Source organism: Chlorocebus sabaeus, chromosome 26 (assembly GCF_047675955.1).
Source record: "Chlorocebus sabaeus isolate Y175 chromosome 26, mChlSab1.0.hap1, whole genome shotgun sequence".
Lineage (NCBI taxonomy): Eukaryota > Metazoa > Chordata > Mammalia > Primates > Cercopithecidae > Chlorocebus > Chlorocebus sabaeus.
This window is the reverse complement of record NC_132929.1, coordinates 56,343,875-56,366,916: the sequence shown is the minus strand read 5'-3', so window position 1 is coordinate 56,366,916 and position 23,042 is coordinate 56,343,875. Positions and strand designations below refer to the sequence as shown.

Below are 23,042 nucleotides of genomic sequence, written 5' to 3'. Positions count from 1 at the left end.
CCTTGTAGTTCCAGCTACTCAGGAGGCTGAGACAGGAGAATCCCTTGAACCCAGGAGGCAGAGGCTGCAGTGAGCCAAGATTGTGCCACTGCACTCCAGCCTGGGAGAGCAACAGAGCAAGACTTTGTGTCAAAAATAAATAAATAAATAAAATAATGGAAGGGATTGGATGATCTCCAATGTCATCACTTCTGATTCTATATTAAATGATGGTCCATAAACAAGGCTCAAATTACTTTTACAATTGCAGCAAAGTAAATGACAGTTTGTTGGTCCTCCTGCTGCTATGTAACAGTTGTCAAATTTGTAGGAAGGAAATATGAGCATCTCAATTCATGGCTGGAAACAAATGAAATATGTGCTTTGGAAAAGAAACATCTCTTCCCTAGTCTGCAAAACGTTGAGCTCATGTCAGTTTACCTTTCAAACGCAGAAAATCAATTTGTGTAGCTGTGCAGAGGGGATTTGCATTAATTTAGAGGAAATACTATCAATAGGAAGTGTCCCCTTTTGCCATATGTCCGGCAGGAGTAGAGCCAGAAAACATATGCTTGATGCAGCCTGGTATAGCCCCAGCCCTGGAGAACGGGGACATGATCTTCAGAGTTTTCCAATGAGAGATGAGATAAAGACAAACATCTTTAAATGCCATTTTGTGAATTGTTGAATATTCTGTGTCAACACAGTTAACACAGAATATTCAACAAGGTAGAAATTTAACATATCTTTCTGGGAGAAAAACTGCTAATGAGCAGACCTTGGAAGACGCTGGGGAGAGGCCGCACATTTGTATGATCCCCTAGGACTCTTGAAAGTGGGAACTGATTGAAACTCCACCCACTTCTTCCCAAGAATGAAGTTGCAGAAATCTGCTTCAGTAGCCCAGTCTCCCCCAAGCAACGTCCAGAGGGAGGAAAGAGCAACGAAGCCCCTGGAATGAAATCATCTTGGGGATAAAAAGCATTAGGCTTGGGGTGGGCCACTGCTGAGTTGGGCTGTCTTACGACAGGAATGGTTCTGAATCCCTAATGCTGTGGATCCTAGGACAGGTTCCAATCCAGCCATCCTGGAGACCAGATAATGCCCCAGGAATGTGCCCTATATGAGAAAACAAATCTAAAAAGCTGCGACATTGGAACCCTTGACGAAGAGCTGAGGAAGACCAGCCCACACTTTGAAGGACCACCCATGGAGAGCCACTGTGGCAGGGACTGGAATAGACTTCCTAATCACCTTCTCTAAGTGATGTGGCATCTTTTGTCCTCAAGGAGAGGAGACACGCCATCTGGAAGGCATGAATAAACTTGCTCTTTGGTCATAAATAAGCACCTTGGGGACTTCTTTCATCATAAACATATGCAAAATAATCAATATTGGAGCTTGAGCTGTTCAATGAAAGTACTAACAGGAAATGTGTTTGTACCCCAAAGGGGCAAGGAGGAACTCCAATGGTGGCCAATACAATTCCCCCAGCTCTCAGAACAAGAAATGGTACCCCCAATGTGGAGGAGTTTCAGGCGTAGGTCATTACGTGCTGGAGAGCACTGGGTGGCTTCATGGACTTGGCCTTGGTCTGGCTGCTGGACTGGAACCCAACTTGGGCCAAGTAAACAGTCTTGACAAACACCCATGGAGATTGTTTAATTTGGGTTTTCTATTTCATTTTGAGCCAATTTTGGCTATTTACATTTTTCTGGAAAACATCCATATCATTGAAGTTTTCCAATGCAATGGCAGAGTTTTCATAGTACTGCCTCATTATATTTTTGATCTCCTTTGTATAATATCTGTGGTTATATCCTGTTTCTCATTCCTAATGGTGTGTATCTGCCTTTTCTCTTTTTAACCAGATTAAACTTGCCAGAAGTTTGCCCAGGTTCAAACTATTTTAAAGAACTTGCTCTAGGGTTTATTTTTAACTGTGTCGATTTTGTGTTTTGTGAATTATTAATTTCCACTTTTAACTATACTAATCTCATCTTCTGGATTTTCTTGATGCTGTTTATGCAACTTCCTAAGTTGATTCCTTGTTTCACTACACTTAATTCCCTTTGTTCCATGATGAGAGTTATGATTTTGCCCCCGAGTATAGTAAACAGCTGTCACTCACCTCATCCCATAAGCTTTAACAGGAAGTATTCTTATTATAGTGATTCTCTAAATCTTCTGTAATTGCAGCTTAATTTTCTCATTGACTCAATAATTTTTTAATGTTATTTAAATCAAGAAGCTTGTTGGTTTATTGTTTTGTTTACTCCTTTGTGGTCGGAAATGCAGTCTGCAGAATTTTTACTTTTTAAAATTTATGGATGTTTCCTTTGGAAATCAATTTCTATAAATATTTCATGAACATCTGAAAACAATGTCTATTCCCTCCCAGTAATAAAAACATTTATTCAGCTAATTAATTATACTATTCAAATTTTGTATTGATATATCATCCTACTAGTGTTATCTTTAAATGTTCAAACACATATCTGAACTTATACTTTTCTATCAATATTAAAATAATATTTATTGACATTACCCAATAATGTGAAGAATATATTGTACTTTCATTTACTTCTACCTTTTCCCACTAATTTTTATTGAAACAATATGGGCTCATAGGTACAAATTATTATTATAAAGCTCTTATGATAGGTAACTTTTTTCAAAAATTGTTTTTAATGTTTTTGTTGTTTTATACCTATACAAACACAGTAGGTTATTGCCTTATTGGTTTCATTATTCTCTATATGCCTTTTCCTCCCTTCATTTATTCACTTTGATTCATCTCTTAGTGGTAGAGGTACCTCTTCATGCAATTTTTTCTTGCTAGAAAGGTTTTTGCATATATGAGACAGGTATATACAATTCTTTAATGTCTGAATATGTCTTTCTGTTGCTGTCATGGCTGAATAGTACCAGTTAATATAGAATGTATTGTTTATAATCTTCCCCTTCAAAATCCTAAAGATGTTGCTCCTCATCCTCAGGTGTTCAGTGTTGTAGAGGAGAATCCTATGCTAGCCTGTTAACATAATTTTCTTCCCCTATGTGGATAACCTGTTTTTTCTGTCTCTTTATGTCTTTGTGGGATTTTTCTTATCCTTGCTCCTTCTACTCCTAGTCACTGCCAGCATTCCTTGGCCCCTGGCCACATCACTACAGTCTCTGCTTCTGTGAGTCACATTGCCTTCTCCTCTCCTATAGTCGAATCTCCCACTGCCTCTCTCTTGTAAGGACACTTGTGATTACATCTAGGGCCCACCCAGATAACTCAGGATAATCCCCCCAATCCCAACACCCTTAACTTAATCACATCTGCACGGTCCTTTTTGCCATATAAGGTAACATTCACAAGTTCCAAGGATTATACGGTGCACATCTTGGGAGGCCATTATTCAGCCTACGATAGTCCACTCTTTGGCCCCCAAAGATTCACGCCTATGCTACATGTATTCACCTCATTCCAACATTCCCCCAAAACCTCAACCCATTAAAGTCCAAAATCTCATAATCTAGATCATCTAAATTAGATGTGCATGAGACTCTGGGTATGATCCACCCTGGGACAAAATTCCTCTCCATCTGTGGACCTGGAAAACAAGTTATCTGCTCTGAAGACAGAATCATGGGACAAGCATAGGATGACAGTTATATGCATTCTCATTTCAAAAGAGAGAAAAAAAGCAGAAGGAGGAAAGGAGTCATAGTCCCAAGAAATCTCAAAATCCAACCAGAAAAACTCTGTGGGTTTCCAAAGCCTGAATAATCCTCTATTTTTCAAGGCTCCACCCTTCTTACCCTCAGAGTCATCCTCCCTTTTTTCTTAAAGGGTAGCACATATTTTTAGCTGATTAGTTTCATCAGCATGTTTTCTACCTGTAGAATTTGGGGAGTCCAACAGCTTTCTTTTATTTCATCTTGTCTCTGTCCCTTTTAATCCAAGCTGGCAGTGTTTCTGCTGATACGACATTTGAAAAATTTTTGCAGATCTCCCATGTATGTCATGGTGATTTACTCCTTCAGACCAAAGAGTCTTCCAATATTTTTTTTCTGGATAATATTATCTCTATTTCTAACTTCTGCTGAGATGGCTGAGGGGATCTGCGAGTGACACATCTAATTTTTATACCATTAGCAAAAGATTGTCCAGTCCCACCTTTGGCTTTCTCTCCAGAGCATACTTTCCTAACAGTGAATATCCTAATTTTAGCATCTTTTGCAACCCAGATATGCAGAGAATCCTTGAGGGTAAGGACTAGGTCTGATTTAACATTGAATATCCAAAACATACTATGTTTCCTGTTCTGGCTTCCAGTGGAAGTTTGATATCTTGAATTTAAAAGTATGGGATAGATACAGAAAATTCGTATTCATCTACCTAGGATCAGGTTACCCCAAAGCAGACTCTGGGGCAATGATTCATGTGCAAGGATTTATTTGGGAAGGGCTCCTAGGAGAAACTGACAAGGGACTGGAGGAAGTAGGACTGAAAGGGAAAGAAGCCCAGCAAGGGTGCAATTTCAGATGAAGGACAAGTCTCAGCCTGATCCTGTGGTGTTCTGTAGCGTAAATTACACAACAGAGTTTTTCCTCCCTCAAGACTCGTGAGCTAGACTTTCATAGTCCTGCACGAGTTAGCCATTAGCTATGGGCCACCCCAGGGTGACATAACTCCTAACTCCCAGGCACTTCCAGCTCTCTACACACATGGGTGAAGCAGCTCTAGTAGTCTAAAGATAGTCTTCTACGGAGTTGTTAGTGTGACCTGCTATAAGAGAAAGAATAAAAAACATTCAGAGCCTGGGTGCTGTGCATACCAAATGGTAAAGGGAATCCAAGGAGATCTGAGTGAGACCAACAGCATCAGCATTATCATAACATGATACAGCAGAAGCGGTATGGTGGTTCATAGAATTATGAAGTAATGACAGTGCATTCTCTTGGCAGAAATACCCTCTTTTCTTACTTTTATCTAAAATGGTGCTGGCTCATACTGCCTCCTTGCTCTGGGAGGTTTCTTAGAGGATGGGGTGTTTAAATATCAGAAGATAACAAGTCTTAAACACAGTATTCCATTAATCCCATCCTCTCCACCGCCCTGCTGATTGTCGTGGTTTTAATTATCTGTTAACATACACTCATCACCTCCCCCTGACAGGCCTGTGAATTGTTCTGGTAGAGGAGTGAGGCCACCAAGTGCAGTCCCACAGAACGATGTGATTGGTGGGAGGTTATGACACTGAACATCTCCTCTGTCCTGAGCAAATGCCATCCACTTAACCCATTTGTCAGTTTGGGGAAGTGATCCTGACAGGTCACCTTTCATAATGGCTACACTTCTATTTATAGAACCAGCTGATGACTGCACGTGGTCAGCTTGGATTCTTCTTACCCCGAATGAATTCATAATGTCGCTGCAGTGTACTGTTTATCCCCACAATGAGAAGTGGTGTGCTCTCTCAGTCCCTTCATCTTCCTATTTTCAGGGGCTGGTAGGCACCAGCCAGGCACTGGCTCTCACCTTCTGGCATTTACTGTGAGCTGCTCTAACAGGTGTGGACTTGTCCTGGCTCCAGGAAGGCAGTGCCCCTCAGCAGACTCAGACTCTGCCCTCAAGGATCTCATTGCTATGGACCGAATCTTGTTCCCTCCTCCTCCAAACTCATGAACCTCTAACCCTCAATGTGACTGTATCTGAAGACAGGGCTTTCGGGAGGTAATTAAGGTTACATGAGTGAAAGGGTGAGGACACAATAGAATTAAATTGGTGGCTTTACAAGAAGACTCACATACCTAGGAAAGGTCTTGTGGGCACACAATGAGAAGAGAGCCATCTGCAGGCCAGGAAGAGAGCCCTCGGGAGCAGCCAACCCCACTGGACCCTGACCTGGGAATTCCAGCCTCCAGATCTGTGAGGAAATGAATTTCTGCTGTTTAATCCCCCAGTCTGTGGCATTTTGCTATGGCAGCCTGAGCAGACTAAGAAACACATGTACAGAAATAAGGAAATACAGAAGCATAGAAAGTAAAGCTGCTGATTCTGAAGTGTTCAGGCAAGGGATGGCCTTGAGCTGGTGCCTTTCATAGATCCTCCAAACAGATAACAAATCTCCGCACATTATACAGCATCTACTGTCTCATCATTTCATTAAATACATGTCCAGGGGAACAAGGTGACACAGCAGAAGCAGAGTCAAGACGTGGGACAGAAAAGACAAGTCCCTCTCTTCCTACCCATGCCAAGTTCTCTGGCTGCGAGAGGGAAGAGAAAGCCACAAAAGGGAGAAACAGCTTGTGACTTACTGTGGTTTGAATAAAGCAGATTGAAGGTGGAAAGAGTCTTACTCACATTCTGGGGAAAACAGTTAATGGGAACCAATACTTACTAGTATTAATATTTAATTTAGTATCCATGCTTAATACTAAACTTCAGCGGACTGGCTAGAACAAGCCTGGCTATGCCTCATGCCCACCTTGCCCCCAGAGAATAAAGAAAAAACATTGAGGAGGCGGCAAACAGGTGGATCTGGAGAGAGTCAGAGGCCAGTGGAAGAAAAGGTCTGCCTGGCCAGGCCTGTGTTCCTATCACCAGATGATCGGGGCAAAATTCCTCAAATGTAGCCAAAATGCTGAGGACATTATTTTCTTATCTGCATTGAGCACGTTTCTAATCTTCTATAACTTTTTAAAATTGAGTTTAAGTTTGATTTAGATTAATAGTTACATGTACGCTTTAAAAGTACAAATAAGGTGTCATATTTTTGAAATGAAAAATTGCCCGGATTGGCATTTTAATAAATTATCAAAGATACATGTGAGTCTAAATTAGGCTTACCCAATGCATAGTTGTAAAAGAGAGGATGGGATGAGATTAGTCAAATATATGCACCTTCCCTGAGCACCTCACTCCCAGCCCTGGGGGAGTACACAAATTTGTACATAAATCCTATATTTGTGCACCCTTTGAATTGTGATTGCTTTGCTGCTGGTTTTTTCCTAAAATCCCGATTCGGATGCTTGTTTCCAGGTCTATGTTTGGATTCTTCATTGTGTCCTATGACTTTCTCACAGCATTTGGCAGGACTCTTTTCCACATGGATCTGCTACAACCCAGCCTTACACCTTCACGCTTAACAAGTACACTGGGTCAGCCCAGCGGCCACTTTCCTTGAGGGTCACTCATTGGCCCAAGTCAGAGTCCCTGACTCTGAAGCAAATCCACCTCCAGCTGCCGCAAGAACATGGCAGATGGAGCACTTGGCTCATACAGGCTCAGTGTTGAAGGACGATGCAGTTATGCTGGGGCCCACTGAGCTGGCCACCGGGAAGGCCAGCAGCTCAGCTCCCGGGGAACTGCAGCTGAGTTCAGTGTTGCCTTCTCTCCTGGATGTGTGTCCTTGCTTCGAAGCAGAGCTGGATAGGACTTATGCCTGCCTGGTAATTAAGGTGAATGAGCACATTCCATCTGCAAGGCAGAAAAGCAAATCTGGTTTTTGAGTCCACATTCTTGGCATTCACCCCAACCAGAAGGATCCAGAAGACAGTAATAATCCTCCCCTGGGATATGTCGCCAGGTTGTAGGACCCAATCCCGGTTCCAGACAAGGCAGTGGAGGGTCACAAGGTGATCCCTGTGAGATCTGACCCCTGCAATCTGTATCTAGTTATCTGATATTAACTTGGCAGAGCCTGAGATTTCAAAATCAGGGTTTGAGAGGCTAGGCTGAGTCCTACTATGAAACATTGGAGCAAGAATCCCTTGCACATTCATCTTTCTTTAACACCCACTAAATGACTATGTGGAATCCATGCCACAGGGCCCAAGGCACAGGCATGGGGTGAGAAACACGGGTTTCTCCAAATTCTGCTGTGCTATTGACTCTGAGCAAAAGTCTTCCTCCCCCTACACTTCAGTCTCTTCATCTATGAAACAGAGGGAGGTGGGTTAGAGCCGTATTTTCAAAGTATGGTCCAAGGAATTCTAGAGGTTTTGTGAATGCCCAAAGTGGAAAGTGCACACCACACTCATGATGGTGATACTGCTGAAGAAGGTGTGAGGAATAGTTCTATAGGTTAGGAGTTACAATGTAAGGATTTATTTAAAAAAAAAAAAAGAATGCAAAAACGATAACAATCGCAAATTCTGCATCATGGAAATGTAAGTACTTGTTATAGCGTTGTTGTACTTTTCTAGGTCTTAAATTTCTCAAACAAAAAAAAAGCAATTAAAGCAGGAGCATGTCTTGACCTAGCAGTCAGTAGACAGCACTGACCTCCCACCCCCTCACGCCGCATGTGCAGATTTTACATTAAAAATTTAGTTTCTTATTTTATATAAATATCGTATTTGTGATATTGTTTATCAACTTACTTTTTCACTTAACAGAATTTCTCGCCCTCTATTGTGTGTATGTGCATATGTGTGTGTGCACACGTGTGTTTCCAATGAACTAAGAGTACTCCATGACGCAGATATACCATGGCTGTTTTAACCATTCCATTACTGACAGAAGTTCATTTTGTTCCCAGTTTTTCACTGTTACAATACTGCAGTGAACATATTTCAAAGGAACAGCAGACCTGTAACCAGACACCTATTTCTTCATCCTCAGGCCTGGCTTCATATGAGTGACTATTAGTGAATGGCCAATGTTCTTAAGTTTCACACACTTGCATTCCACAGCGCGGAATCAAAAACCAGTTCCCGGATAATCCTGAATAATTTCCCCCAGGCAGTTTTCAGCTATTTCAAGGCACTAAGGAGAAAAACTAGAATCTAAGATATGCCAAGAAAGGAACAGCCCAAGTAAACATCCCAGGATCTCAACTTGGTACCCTAGAGTGCAACACCCTAGTAATATTGTCAAACTAAAGTTAAACACAGCCTTGTTTGCAATAAGTGAACCCCACCTTGAGTGGGCTTAGCCCCTTATTGAATGGAGGTAATCTGCTTGCACAATAGTTGCTTACCAGAGAAAATGGTGAATCCTCTCTACAGAAAAATAACATCACCCTGAGCTGCTACAATGTTTTACATCAGTGCTCAGTAACTCACTGAAATGTTTATCAGGTATATCAAGAAACTGAACCAAAAGAAAAAATAAACAATAGAAGCAAACCCACAGATGACCTGGATACTGGAGTTATCAAATAAGGACTTCAGAAAAATTGTATCAGTGACAAGGTGGAAAATGGCACTGGAGAGCTGGAAATTATTTTAAAGCATCAAATGGTAATTCTAAAACTGAAAAGTATGGCTGAAGGGAAATTTGAATAGGTAGATTTAACAGCTGATGGGACATAGTTAAAGACAAGATTAATGAACTTGAAGTTAGTTCATAGAAAATATTCAGACTACAGCATTTTAAGAAAAAAAAAAAAAAAAAACAGGAAGAAAGCATAACAAAATTGTGACACAGTTAAAAAGTCTAAGTGTACCTGGAGCACCAAAAAGGAAAGAGAGAGAAAATGGAACAAATGAATATTTAAAGGGAGAAGAGCCCAAAATTTTCAGAAGCTGACATCAAGTAACATTCAAGAAGTAGTACAAACACTAAGAAAATACAGAGAAAACCACACATTGGCACATTCACAGCAAATCTGCTGAAAACCAAAGACAAGGAGAAAATCTTTAAAGCAGGCTGAGAAAAATGTACATGCCCTTCAAAGGAGACAGGACCTTGGGGAATATTATTCACATGACCTCTTCCTGAAGGACATGCTAGACAGCCAAACAAGAGATGATAGAAAAACTTCAGCCAAAGTGAGAGGTGACAACATGCTAGCAGCCCTCGCTCTCGGCACCTCCTTGGCCTCGCCGTCCACTCTGGGGGCGCTTGAGGAGCCCTTCAGCCCACCAGTGCACTGTGGGAGCCCCTCTCAGGGCTGGCCGAGGTAGGAGCCGGCTCCCTCTGCTTGCTGGGAGGTGTGAAGGGAGAGGTGTGAAGGGAGAGGCGCAGGCGGGAACTGGGGCTGCATGCGGCCCTGGCTGGCCAGCGTGAGTTCTGGGTAGGCGTGGGCTCAGCAGCCCCGCACAGGGAGCGGCAGTCCTGGGTCCCGGGCACTGAGGGGCTTAGCACCCGGGCCAGAAGCTGCAGAGGGTGTGCTGGGTCCCCCAGCTGTGCCGGCCCGGCGGCGTTGTGCTGAAATTCTTGCCGGGCCTCAGCTGCCTCCCGACGGGGCAGGGTTGGGGACCTGCAGCCCACCATGCCCGAGCCTAGCCCCACTGCACAGTGGGCTCCTGCGCGGCCTGAGCCTCCCCGATGAGCTCCGCCCCCTGCGCCACAGCACCCAGTCCCATGGCCCGCCCAAGGGCTGAAAAGTGCAGGACTGGAGGGCAGCTCCGCCTGCAGCCCTGGTGCGAGATCCACAAGGTGAAGCCAGCTGAGCTCCTGAGTCTAGTGGGGACTTGGAGAACCTTTATGTCTAGCTAAGGGGTTGTAAATACACCAATCAGCACCCTGTGTCTAGCTCAGAGTTTGTAAATACACCAATCACTACTCTGTATCTAGCTAACCTAGTCGGGACTTGGAAAACTTTTCTGGCTAGCGCTCTGTGTCTAGCTAAAGGATTGTAAATGCACCAATCAGCACTCTGTGTCTAGCTCAGGGTTTGTAAATACACCAATCACTACTCTGTAGCTAGCTAACCTAGTGGGGACTTGGAGAACTTTACTGTCTAGCACTCTGTGTCTAGCTAAAGGATTGTAAAGGCACCAATCAGCACTCTGTCAAAATGGACCAATCAGCTCTCTGTAAAGTGGACCAATCAGCAGGATGTCGGTGGGGCCGGCTAAAGGAATAAAAGCAGGCTGCTCGAGGCAGCCAGGGGCAAGTGGCTGGGGTTCTCTTCCATGGTGTGGAGTGTTCGTTCTTTTGCTCTTTGCAATAGCTCTTGCTGCTGTTAACTGTTTGGGTCTATGCCACCTTTATGAGGTGTAACACTCACTGCAAAGGTCTGCAGCTTCACTCCTGAGGCCAGTAAGACCTGGATCCCACCAGGAAGACCCAACAACTCCAGAAGCGCTGCCTTTACATACAAAGGTCTGCAGCTTCACTCCTGAAGCCAGCAAGACCACAAACCTACCAGAAGGAACAAACTCCAAACACGTCTGAACATGAGAAGGAACAAACTCCAGACCCACCATCTGTAAGAACTGTAAGACTCACCACTAGGGTCCACGGCTTCATTCTTGAAGTCAGTGAGACCAAGAACCCACCAATTACAGACACAATGACTGGTGGGAAGCCTTAAATAGATGTCACTGTAAAACAGAATGAAAACTAACGTAGACTTAAGGGCAAAAACAACATATAAATGTTACATACCCTAACCGTGTAGAAATAATGGAAGTAACTGTCAATGGAAAGAGAATGGGAAAAGGAGGTGAAAATTGGAATAAACTCCCTAATTTCCTAATACCTTACAGCTGGGAATAAAACTGCATACATTTAAAGTTGACAATTCAAATTACAGAAACTGACGCACATGTAAAAGATTAAAGGTAAACAATTAGCTAATACTAGTGACTAAAATTAGGTAGTGAAAGAAAATAAGAAATAGGAGTAGGAATCAGGGATAAAGGAAAAAAAGGTAATAAAATAAAAATTAATAAAATGAGTATATTTATTTCAAGTCTGCCTCCAAGGCCAAAAGGAGAGATACCAAAAACCCAATAGAAAAATAGGTAAAGGATATTAACAGAGAATTCGCAAAAAGAGGAAGGACAAATGGATCTTACACATGCAAAGATGCTTAATTTCTCAAAGATAGATAAAAATTACTCTGAGAGCTACAGGGTGTATACATTTGTAAAATCTCAAAAATGATGCATTTAATATGTGTACATTTCACTACATGTAAATTTTACATTTTAAGAAATCTATAAACAAATATTGAATTCTAGTTAATGATACACATGCTGAAGTGCTTTGAAGTGAAGTATATTAATGCTTGCATCTTTGAAATGCATTCAAAAAGTAAAAAGGATGGATAGGTGGGTAAATAGGACAAAATTTTTAAAATGCGGCGAAACATAGAATCTAGGTGGTAGATATATATTTGTTTACTGTATAATTCTTTCAACTTCTCCGTGTGTTTGAAAATGTTTGTTATAAGATGTTATAACATCTTTCAAATTTTCTTTCAAATTGGTAAAAATAAAAGATAACTCTGTTTTCAAGATTCTGCTACTGAAACACCAGGGGTTTGGTCTGGATTCTGTTGCTCACCGTACAGAAAGCCAGTAACTGAAACAATGAGTATTTCCGGGACAGAAGGCTTTTTATTCTCATGATGTCAACTGGGAGAATGGGAAATAAGTCTCAAATCCATCTCCTCAACTGACTAAAATTGGGGGTTTATAGACTGAGGAAAGAATGTGGAAAAAAAAGTTGGACTAGGAAGGTAAGGAAGAGTAAGGAAGACGAACGAGGGGTCTGGTGTCTCATTGTCTAGATGCTGGGATCTGGTGCATTTCAGTCCCTTGCCTGACAGTTTCCTAAGGAAAAAACTCAGATGAGAGAAATGTAAGTTTCAAATTTTAAGACTCGGAGGGTCAATTTCTATGTTTATTCAAAAAACCCATAAATATCAGTTCTATGGGACAATTGGGCTGGTTTCAGCTGTAGGACAACCGTCCCTCACAACCTTTGCCAATGGAAGCTTACATAGGTACAACCTCCAAGAATAATAATATCGATCAGAATTAAAATGACTTTATCCTTAGACACAGCAGTTTCGCCTGAAGGAATTTAATTACAGACATACTCAGACATGTGCAAAATGCATAGCTACAAGGACATTTGCTCCATCAATATGTGGAAAACAAAAGATTGGAAATCCTATCTAACTGATGGAAGACTATGGTTGAATTTACTATGGGATATCCATACAACAAAATACAATACAGCCATTAAAAAGAAAGAGGCAACCTTCTATGTGTTGACGTTAAATAATCTCCAAGATATGTTAAACTTTAAAAGTAAGATGTGGAACAGTTTATATAACAGGCTTTCAATTGTTTGAAAAATAAATAAACGTACATATTTTCTTTTATAAAAATAAAATATCTCCAGATTAGAAGGATGTGTAAAGACCTGATAACAATAGTTGCCTATCTGGAGATGAGCTAGATGGCTAGGGATAGGGGTAGTGAAAACACTGGTTTTACTGTTTTCTTTTTGTGCTTCTTGAGTTTTGAATAGTGTACAACAATTAATTATGCAAAATGTTCAATTTAATCCTCAAAAAAGTTAAAAATATAATTACCATATGGTTCAGCAATGCCACTTTTGCTTATATACCCCAAAGCATTGAAAGCAGAGTCTCAAAGAGAGATTTGTACACCCACATTCATAACACTATTTACACAGCCAAAAGGTGAAAACATCCCGAGTGTCCATTGATGAAAAAATGGATAAACAAAATGTGGTATAAACATATATACAATGGAATATTATTCAGACCTTTAAAAAAAGGAAATTCTGACATGCTACAATATGAATGAAGCTGGAGGACATTATGCACAATGAAATAAGCCAGTCACAAAAAGATAAATACGTACAATTCCACTTACATGAAGTAGGTAGAGCAGTCAAATTCATATAGACATAAAGTAGAATGGTGGCTGCCCGGGGCTGGGGGAAGGGAAATGGGGAGTTATGGTCTAATGAGTGCACAGTTTGTTTTGCAAGATGAAGAGGTCTGGAGATGGATGGCAGCAATGGCTGCACCATAGTGTGAATGCACTTAATACCACTGAACGGTACACAAAAATGCCGCTGCACACTTGAAAATGGTCAAGACGGTAGATTTTATGTTATGTGTATGTGGCCACACTTTTTAAAGTTTATGTGTGTGTGTGTATAACCATTTTTTTTTTTTTTTTTTTTTTTTGGAGACACAGTCTTGTTCTGTTGCCCAGGCTGGAGTGCAGCGGCGCAACCTCTGCCTCCCAGGGTCAAGCGATTCTCTTGCCTCAGCCTCCTGAGTAGCTGGGATTACAGGCGTGCACCACCACGCCCGGCTAAATTTTTTTGTACTTGTTGTAGAGACAGGATTTTGTCATGCTGGTCTCAAACTCCTGGGCTCAAGCAATCTTCCCACCTCAGCCTCCCAAAGTGCTGGGATTACAGGCGTGAAAGTTGTTATATTTTTAAAAGAGAGAAGAAATCAGCATCAAACAATAGTGTGTGGCAGATCCCACCCCCATGCCAGGAAGGAGCTACCCAGGGGAGTCCACATTATATCTAGGGCTGGGCATCTCAGGAAATAACTAGTCTTCTTTGTCCCTTTCTCTTACAGTTACACTCCAGCGCCCCCACCAGACAGCACAGCTCCTGCTCTCAGTGAACAGCCACTGCTCTCCATGGGCGACCCCCATGATGCCTGACCACTCCCTGTGCCTCTTGGAACAGCCAGGGTCCTTATGAAGTGGTGACCACTCCAATCAGCAGGTCAGTGTCCCGTAAGAGTGGTGAGGGTTGAGACAAGGTCTAAGAGTGGGGAAGTCGTGGTTGACTGTGGTTACGGTTCTTCCCCAGCCAGCGGACTCTAAGTTTGCACAGACAGCTATCTTCCTAAAGCTCCAGAGTGGGTGGGGAAGATGGAGCCCCACTAGAGGAGGCAGAGACATGTAGGGACCTAGGGTGTGGGATGAGGGACCTTGGATATGTCATTTTCCTGCTCAGTGCCTCAGTTTCCACATTTATAAAATGGGCCTATTGATGCCTGGGTAACTTGCTTCCAGGGGTGTCATGAGCTTTAAATAACAAACAGAACACAAAGCACAGCATACAGCCCAAGCACTCCACAAGTTCAGGGATAAGGATGGGGATGAATGCTATGTGTGGGGAGAGGGAGCAGCAGCCAGCCCTCCTCCTAAAGCTGTCCATGGCAGCTCAACTTGGGGAGCTGCCTGCCCCCTCCTAGCCAGCTCCTCGAGCTGCCAGTTCACCCAAAGTATGTACTGACCATCCACTGGAGCCAGGGACTGTGCATTTGGTTGTCACGCCCCTGTGAAGCAGGTATGGCCACCTGTCCTCAACATGGAGGAAATTAGGACCCAGAGAAGGTGGCAAATCATCCCAAGATGAATGAGTGATGTGTCAGTGTAGGGACTACTGCTGGAGTCCTAACAATAATTGAGAGCTGTCCAGACCTGCACTGCAAGGCGGTGGCAGAGCTGGGACCCTTCCATGTGACTGCCAAAACTGTTCTTCCCATCACACAGTTTTCAGGCCATGTGCTGGCCTCAGCAGGAATCTCTAGAGAGTCCCTGTGAGGACCTGCAGCAGGGAAGGGGATATAGACCCTCCAGGCTTCTCACTCTCTTCCACGACAGCAGTCCCTCGTCGGTCTGTTCCTCTGTGGTTTTCCACAATAGGTTTCATTTGAAATCTAGGTTCTTATGCTTTAAAAAACATAATAGACCAGACATAGTGGCTCACACCTATAATCCCAATGCTTTGGGAGTCCAAGGCAAGAGGATTGCTTGAGGCAGGAGTTGGAGGCTGCAGTGCGCTATGATTGTGCCACTGCACCGCACTCCAGCCTGAGCGACGGAGTGAGACCCTGTCTCTAAAATATATGCATATATATCATAATTACTTAATTTTTGAAATGCTTTCAGATTACCCTCAGATAGTGGTTTGTCTAAATGGAAAACATTATCCTAACTGCCTTTCTAAAGGGTTTCATGGAGTAGAGGCAGCTGCAGGGCCTCTATCCCCACCAAGCCCTCAGCCCCACCCTAGTCCCACACCTGTTGGGACTCATCTGTCACCTCCCCTGCCCCAGCCTGCGGAGGCACTGGCTGCACCCTGCTAGAGCCTCTGGTCACCTACCAGGTTTCGGGCTGGGACCATGTGGGTCCATGTGTACCCATCCCCTCCTACCCTCCTGCAGGGTGGTCTGAGCTGCAAGCTCTCGGTGCAGGGGTAGCAGATAAGAGGGAGCAGAGGTTGGTGCCCTGCAGTCACCCCAGGCACGTGACCACACCCCTCCTTCCCCACTGCTGTGGCTGTCTCTGCAGGGGTGGAAAATGGTACCAGTCAAGCCCGAGGCAGAGGAGGAGCAGCCCGCAGTCGCTGCCACGAGATGGAGGAGCCCACACCCGAGCCCGTCTATGTCGACGTGGACAAAGGGCTGACCTTGGCCTGCTTCGTCTTCCTCTGCCTCTTCCTTGTCGTGATGATCATCCGCTGTGCCAAGGTCATCATGGACCCTTACAGCGCCATCCCCACATCCACCTGGGAGGAGCAGCACCTGGACGACTGAGGCACAGCGGTGGCGGAGACTGGACCTGGCAATCTGCGGGTGGTTGTGCCCCAGGATGCACCCATGTGTCCCCTGCCAGCCTGCCATCCCACAGAGGCAAGGAATGAATCCGTCACCCAGGGAAGGAGAAAGTGCAACTTAGCCCTGTCAGCCCTCCCTCGAGCACCAGCGTGGAATGCCCGGGTGCCATGGGTGTCGCAACCATGGAGCAGCCAGGGGAAAAGAACCCTGGACCAGGACCCAGGAGGCTGGGGTTCCAGTGTGGGGAGTCACTGTGAGATGATGGGGTAGTCACCTTCCCAGGCTCCTGGGCACCTTTTGGAATTGGATCCAGCAACAGACACCCCCCAGCCATCACACAACAGTGGTCTTGTCTTGAGGAGACTCTCTATCCTTAAAATACAAAGTAGCACATGGAGGCTTCCAACCAAGAGGTCCCACCTGAACCCCAGCCCCCTCCCCACGGACCAGCAATGGTGTGGCAGTGAGGGGGCAAAGCAGGTTGAGGGAGCCTCACCTGAAAATTCAGGAAGGGCACAGGATATGGGCTGCTTCCAAGCAGTATTTTTTTAAACTAAAATATAGAGGGATATATTTTTCCCATTATAAATAAAATGTACATTTTAGAAACTTGGGAAAATGCAGATAAATAGAAAGAAAGGGAGGGAAATAACACTTAATAATTCCACCTCCCAGAAACCACCATTTTGATATATTTTCTTCCAGCCTTTTTACTTGTATGTTTTAGTCAAATTCATACGCCATGCATGGTGTTGTATCACTTCATATGGTAGCATGAATATTCCCCACGACATCAAACACTCTTCTTAGCTGCCAGTTTTAGTGACTGAAGGGTCACTTCAGTCACTACCCAACCATCAGTTGGGTAGGTCATGGTTAAAAAATCATCTTCTTTGGTTGTACGTTTAATTTTTTTCACTAATTTTTCCTCACACAAAATTATTTCACCCAGTAACCTTTCTGAGGGTGCACAGTCCATGAGATAAATATTGAATGGGGAGATCTGTGTTCTAGTCCCACATTTATCAGTCAGGTTACAATGTGACCTTGAGCAAGTCACTTCACCTCCCAGTGCCTCAGTTTCCTCATTGTAAGTTAGGAAAAGCCTTGTCATTTTAAAATGTTTATTTTTTGCATATACCTCGTGAACAAAAGGACAGAAAGGGGAGTGAATGTGCTATAAATTTGCTATAGTCGCAGTTGTGGGGCAAGGAAGAAGTTATTGATGATGACTCTTCTCGGGCCCTCCCTCCTCCCACCTCCTTCCGCCCTCGACCCCACTCCCACTCCATCACCTACATCCATGACCTTGCAGCAAAATTATTACAGCAGAGCCTACAAAACTGGTCCCAGGTCCCAATTCCTCTACTTCCTTGTTATAGCACCCCAAATAACTCACTTAGCCTCTCTGAGCCCCAGTTTCCTCATCTGTAAAGTGAGGGAATAACATCTACCTCACAAGGTTGTTGTGAGGATGAAATGAGAGAACGTGGGCAAACATGAATGTTCCTGAGTTCACCACCCCAGGAGAAGCCAGGGGTCTGAGCTGGGAGGAGTGCCCCCTGCCCCTACAGAGCCTGGAACCCTCAGCTTTCCTCAACTTCCGAGGGCTGCTTCCTACAGGCCAAATCTCCCAGCCAGAACCACTTGGTCAGAGGAATAGTCACAGCAGCTTTCCCTAGCACCTGACCTCGAGGGATGTGGTGTCTTCCAATTTACGTAATTGCCAGTGTCATCAGTTTTCCTGTAACATGATATGAAGTTAAACAAGAGCACCTGAGCTCCCCTTCCTCTGAGTGCATTTATTCTGTCCCTCCAAGGTGTGGCCTTCCATCCCCATCCAAGGGACCTGCAGCTGTGAAGAAGCTCAAGACTTCTCATTGTCTGCCTCCCAGCCATTAGTCCCCACCACAGCGCAGGCCACCTGGAAAATGGGTTTCCAAAGCACTATCACTACTAGGTGACCCCTGAATGCGGACAAGGCCACAGCTGTTCAGGCAGCATTTCAGGGGATATCCAGTCGTCATCCCTCTCCTACCCCTCTCCTACCCACCCCTATCCCCACTATTGTGGGATGCACAAAGGGACAGCTGGCAATGGCACTGAACCAAGATGCAGGGAAGGCCCTGTATAATGAGGAGGATCTAAAGCAAGACTCATGTGCGTTGCCTCAGGTTCAGCAGCAGCAGCCCTCACTCTGAAGCCTACCTTGAGATGCCAGGCACTTCTGGTAAAAATCTCATCAGCATGCATTTACAATGTAAACTAGAACCAACTCCCAGTAAGCTAATAACAGACCCCAGGAACAAGAAAAGGTCTTCCAGACCGCCCCTGGACACACTTTAGAACCCTCAGGGGTGAAAAAGAGGGTGCTCCAGGGCAGTGCAACTTAACCTGTGGTTGAAGGACAAACAACCTCTGCAATACTTGAGGAGCTCGTTAGAAACCCAAACTCACAGCCCCCTCCAGACCAACGTACAGAATGTACATTAGCAAGATTCCCTAGGTGGTTTCTATGCACCTTAAAGTTTAGGAAGCACTGCCTGAGAATCCCTTGGTCCTAATTAATTCTTTTCCACACTCAGATTCGCTAATGGGTTTCGCCTTATCTCTTGACTCTTGTTTGATGGCAATGGGAAATAGTAACTTTTCAGGAAGAATGGAAAATATAAAAAGCACTCCCAACCCAAGCCTCCAAAAAACAGCAATTTTAATTTTGTGTCCATATATTGCCTTCTAATCATTGTCCTCATGCAAGATTTTTTTCATAAAGATGATCTGCTATATAATTTTATATCATACTCTTTCTCCTAATATTACATCATAAGTATACTTTTGTGTTGCTACTACATTCTTCACACTTGTCATTTTAATGGCCATAAAACATGACATCTAGTGCACATATATAATTATGTAGCTTCCTATTATTAAATACTTGGATTTCTTCCATTTTCCCTATTATACATATTCCAAGCAAAAAAGAAAGGTTAAAATACATATGATGAAGGCAGGGTGCTTGCTTAGGACAGGGGAGAATAAATATTTACTATACACTCCCTCCATCTGAAAGACACATGGAGCACAGCGGGGAGGGAGACCTATCTAAGAACTGGATCATATTAAGGAGAAAAAAGCAACTGGAATCTCAGGCTACGGTTGTTGCATTATGCTGCTGAAGCACAGAGGAGATGGTCCTTTGTGACCAGAGCATCTCAACTCGTTTCTGGCAAGCTGAGATGAACTTTGGGGTTGTGGATAGAAAGATAAACTGATCAGCAAAAGGAATGAACAGAAGTCTTCAAGGCTAGAAGTTGGCAGAGAAGAAATGAAAAGTATTAAGAGAATGGGAGGCCTGTGAAGTTGGCCACAACCCAGGACTTAAGGAGAACACAGACTGGAGAAGAACTCTCCAAAGCAGAGAATGGGTGGTGGGTTTTCCAGGCAGGGATGCCTAGAGGCCAGTTTTAAGTGGTTGCTTGTACTGTGCTCAGCTACACTCCCTTCCTGTCGCCCCAAGCCCTCTCTAAAGTCTGATAAACGATCCACTCTGCAGCAGTGGTCTTTGGGACAATGAAGACACCTCGGTGGTGGGTCATGTAGGGAAATACGATCTGGAAGGGGCCAGCAGTCCCACAGACAAGTGGGGTAGCAGAAATATGCAGAACCAAGAGTTCAGAGTGATGATCACTAGAAGAAACGCAGCCCCTAAGGATGCTCAGAGACTTGGATAATATAGTAGGACCCTAGCTTTACCATCCTGGCATATCGTTCCCATCATAGATATTTCGTTTTTTTCTAATTAGTTGCTCAAATGTCTACCTGTTCTTATTGAATTGAAAACCAGTGTCTCCCTGTCTCATTAAATTTCCAGAACTTCAGAGGCTAAATCAATCCAAAAGGGGCCGGTCCTGCTTTCAAACACCAAGTGAAGAGAACTGCAAAGCTTGGTGTGTGCACTAGTGTGGTTTCATACCACTCGGTCTTGTTGTTGAGGACTGGTTCTGCCAAGCATGATCAATGACCACCCTCAATGTCCTGTGGCCCAGCCTGTGGAGAGAGTTATCTGGGTCCACATCCACGTTCCCAGATATTCTGTCCAATCATAGCACAAAGACAGGTTGCCTGTATCCAGAGGGACACACAGCCTCAGCCACACCAGCCCTTACTTTTGAGCTTGATGGTCATCAGCCAAGACTCTCTCTCTTTAGGAGGGTTCTCCTTGGGAGTTTTCAGTGTCTTGGCAGGAAAGAGATGGCACGCACAAAGCACTGACTGAAGATAGTTTAATGAAAGAATATTTACAGAGTTTGGGCAAGGGTATGGAAAGCAACAGGGAAGAGTAAAACACCCAGGGATGGCCAGGCAAGGAAGCTCATGTCTGTAATCCCAGCACTTTGGGAGGCCAAGGCAGGCGGACTGCTTGAGCCCAGGAGTTTGAAACCAGCCTGGCCAACATAAGCAAGAACCTGTTTATCTACAAAAAATAAAATGTTTTTTAAAAAATTAGCTGGGTGTGGTGTTGCACACCTATAGTCCCAGCTACTCAGGAGTCTGAGGTGGGAGGATCACTCGAGTCCAGAAGTTTGAGGTTACAGTGAGCTAGGATCACACTACTGCACTCCAGCCTGGGTGACAGAGAGAGACACTGTCTCTAAAAATAAAAAACTAAAACAAACTACCCAGGGACAGGCAGGCCACAAACTATTACCATCTCAGCCTAAAGAGACAAGGAGGAGGATCTAGAACCCAGGGAGAGCTACAGCCACGGAGAAGGAATCACCCAATGGAAGCCCTGGTCACAACTAGAGGATCAAAACTCCTGCACCCACTGCAGCTCAGTAGGAAGAGAGCCAGGGGAATAAATACCTTGACCTCTTGCCTCCTGCCCTCCAATCTCCTGTCTGGGTCTTCCATTGGCCAAAAACAATAGAAGCTAAAGGTCAGGGGACCCTGAGTGATACGGTCCACATAGGCAGCACACTGGAGCCAAAGAAGAAAATCCAGCACAATTCATCCTGTTACCACTTAGCAGCCATTCACAAACTTTGCTTAGATGGGAGAAAAATATTTTGTCCCCAGCACAGCGGAAACATAAAATCTCACCAGTCACCATATTGTCTGGGGGTGATAGCAATTTAGTCCCATTCCCACCTGCAACTTAAATCATCACGTAGCCACTCCTGGGTAAGTGGAACACTTCCTGTAAAGCACAACTGCTAGTGCCCCCTTCTGTGACTGATCATGGGGCCCAGAGTGGTAACTGTAGTCTTGTTCTCCCACCACCCATTCCATAGCCCTTCTACCTTCTGGCAGTCCCTTAGCTGTTGGATAATTTTATCTGGTGGAGTGACCCAAATCTTCATCCACAGAGGATTCAAATTCTTGGTGCCCTGTCTTCATTGAGTTGCCACAGTATCCACAGATTCCTAAAGAACATGAAGAGGCCTTGAAGATCTTACCTGGAAGCACTGTAAAATTCTCAGAAAGAATAACAGGTGCTCTAGGGCAACAACTACTATGGTCCAAGGATGGACAGCATTGGCATCTCTGGGGAGCCTGTTAGAAATCTAATTTTGTGCCCCCACCTCAGGCTTACAGAATGAGGACAAGGGATACAGGGAGTACCAAGTGCCCTAGTGAATCCCAGGGTTCCAAAGCTAGTATTCCTTGCCCCTACTGTGTAGCAGAAACCCTACTTTCCCTTGGATATTGGGGTGAACCATCCTGGCAGTGCAGTGATCTCCTTCTCTGCCAATGTTTCAACATAAGGAACCCCAGATGGCACAAGATCATCTTCCAATTTAACAGACCCGTAACTATACTCCCTGGTGGAAGCAGTTCCTCTTGGTCACTAGAGATTTCCAAACCCACAAAACCTAAGGTTTCTTGTTTAAAGGCCATGTTTGTGGGATATACTGAGATGAATATGCTGTGGTTTGAATGTGTCCCCCAAAGTTCATATGTTGGAAACTTGATTCCCAATGCAACAGTGTTGAGAGGTGGGGCCCAATGAGAGGTGATTAGGCCATGAGGGTGGAATGAATGGATTAATGCTGTTATCTCAAGAGTGGGCTTGTTTTGAAAGGGGGTGTTTCGTCCCCTTTTCTCTCTTGCCCATGTGATTCATTCCACCATGTTTATGATGCAACAAGAAGGTCCTCACCAAATGCTGGTTCCTTGATCTTGGATTTTGCAGCCTCCATAATCGTGAGCCAAATAAATTTCTATTCATTATAAATTACCCAGTTTGTGTTATTCTGTTTTAGCAGCACAAAATGAACAGAATGAAACACCACAAATGGCGGGGAGGGACAGGGATGGCAAATCCATATCCGGAATATATGTCTATTCCTACTGCCCTCCATGATGAAAGGGACTCAGTTTAATTAACCTTCTACCAAGTAAGTGTTTGGTCTATCTCCCACCACCCATCCCTGGGAATGGTGCCATATCAGGGGCTTGGCATTGGTCTCATTCATTGGAAGCCTACATATCCAGAAGTTATGGAAACCAGTGGACCTTAGCAAGGGAAAGCCCATAGTGTTGATAGCCTCTGTCCCTTCCACTACAGTCACTTTGTTCATGATGTCATTGAGCAAACACCAGAGTAGACAGAGGAAGAGGCTGACACCCCCAAGTTGGGTCATCTTATCCACCTGATCGTTGAGAGTCTTTTCTGCAGTGGATGCCCTCCAGTAGGCATTTAGATGGCCCTTGAATATCTTGACACCCAGGGCCCCTTCAAAGATGTCT

The 23,042-nt window shown here is 44.2% G+C and overlaps 1 protein-coding gene across 1 annotated transcript in view; it reads left to right on the top strand.

Annotated features, from left to right (window-relative positions):
* The window catches only part of CTXND1 (cortexin domain containing 1), a 57,422-nt gene extending 34,892 nt beyond the window's left edge, over nucleotides 1–22,530 (top strand). Inside the window, exons 2-3 of the mRNA XM_038010242.2 lie at nucleotides 14,295–14,446; nucleotides 16,024–22,530. Of these exons, the coding sequence (XP_037866170.1) occupies nucleotides 16,089–16,268 (180 nt within the window). The 5' untranslated portion in view covers nucleotides 14,295–14,446; nucleotides 16,024–16,088 and the 3' untranslated portion in view covers nucleotides 16,269–22,530. The remainder of the gene's footprint in view (nucleotides 1–14,294; nucleotides 14,447–16,023) is intronic.
* The last annotated feature ends 512 nt before the right edge of the window (nucleotides 22,531–23,042 follow it).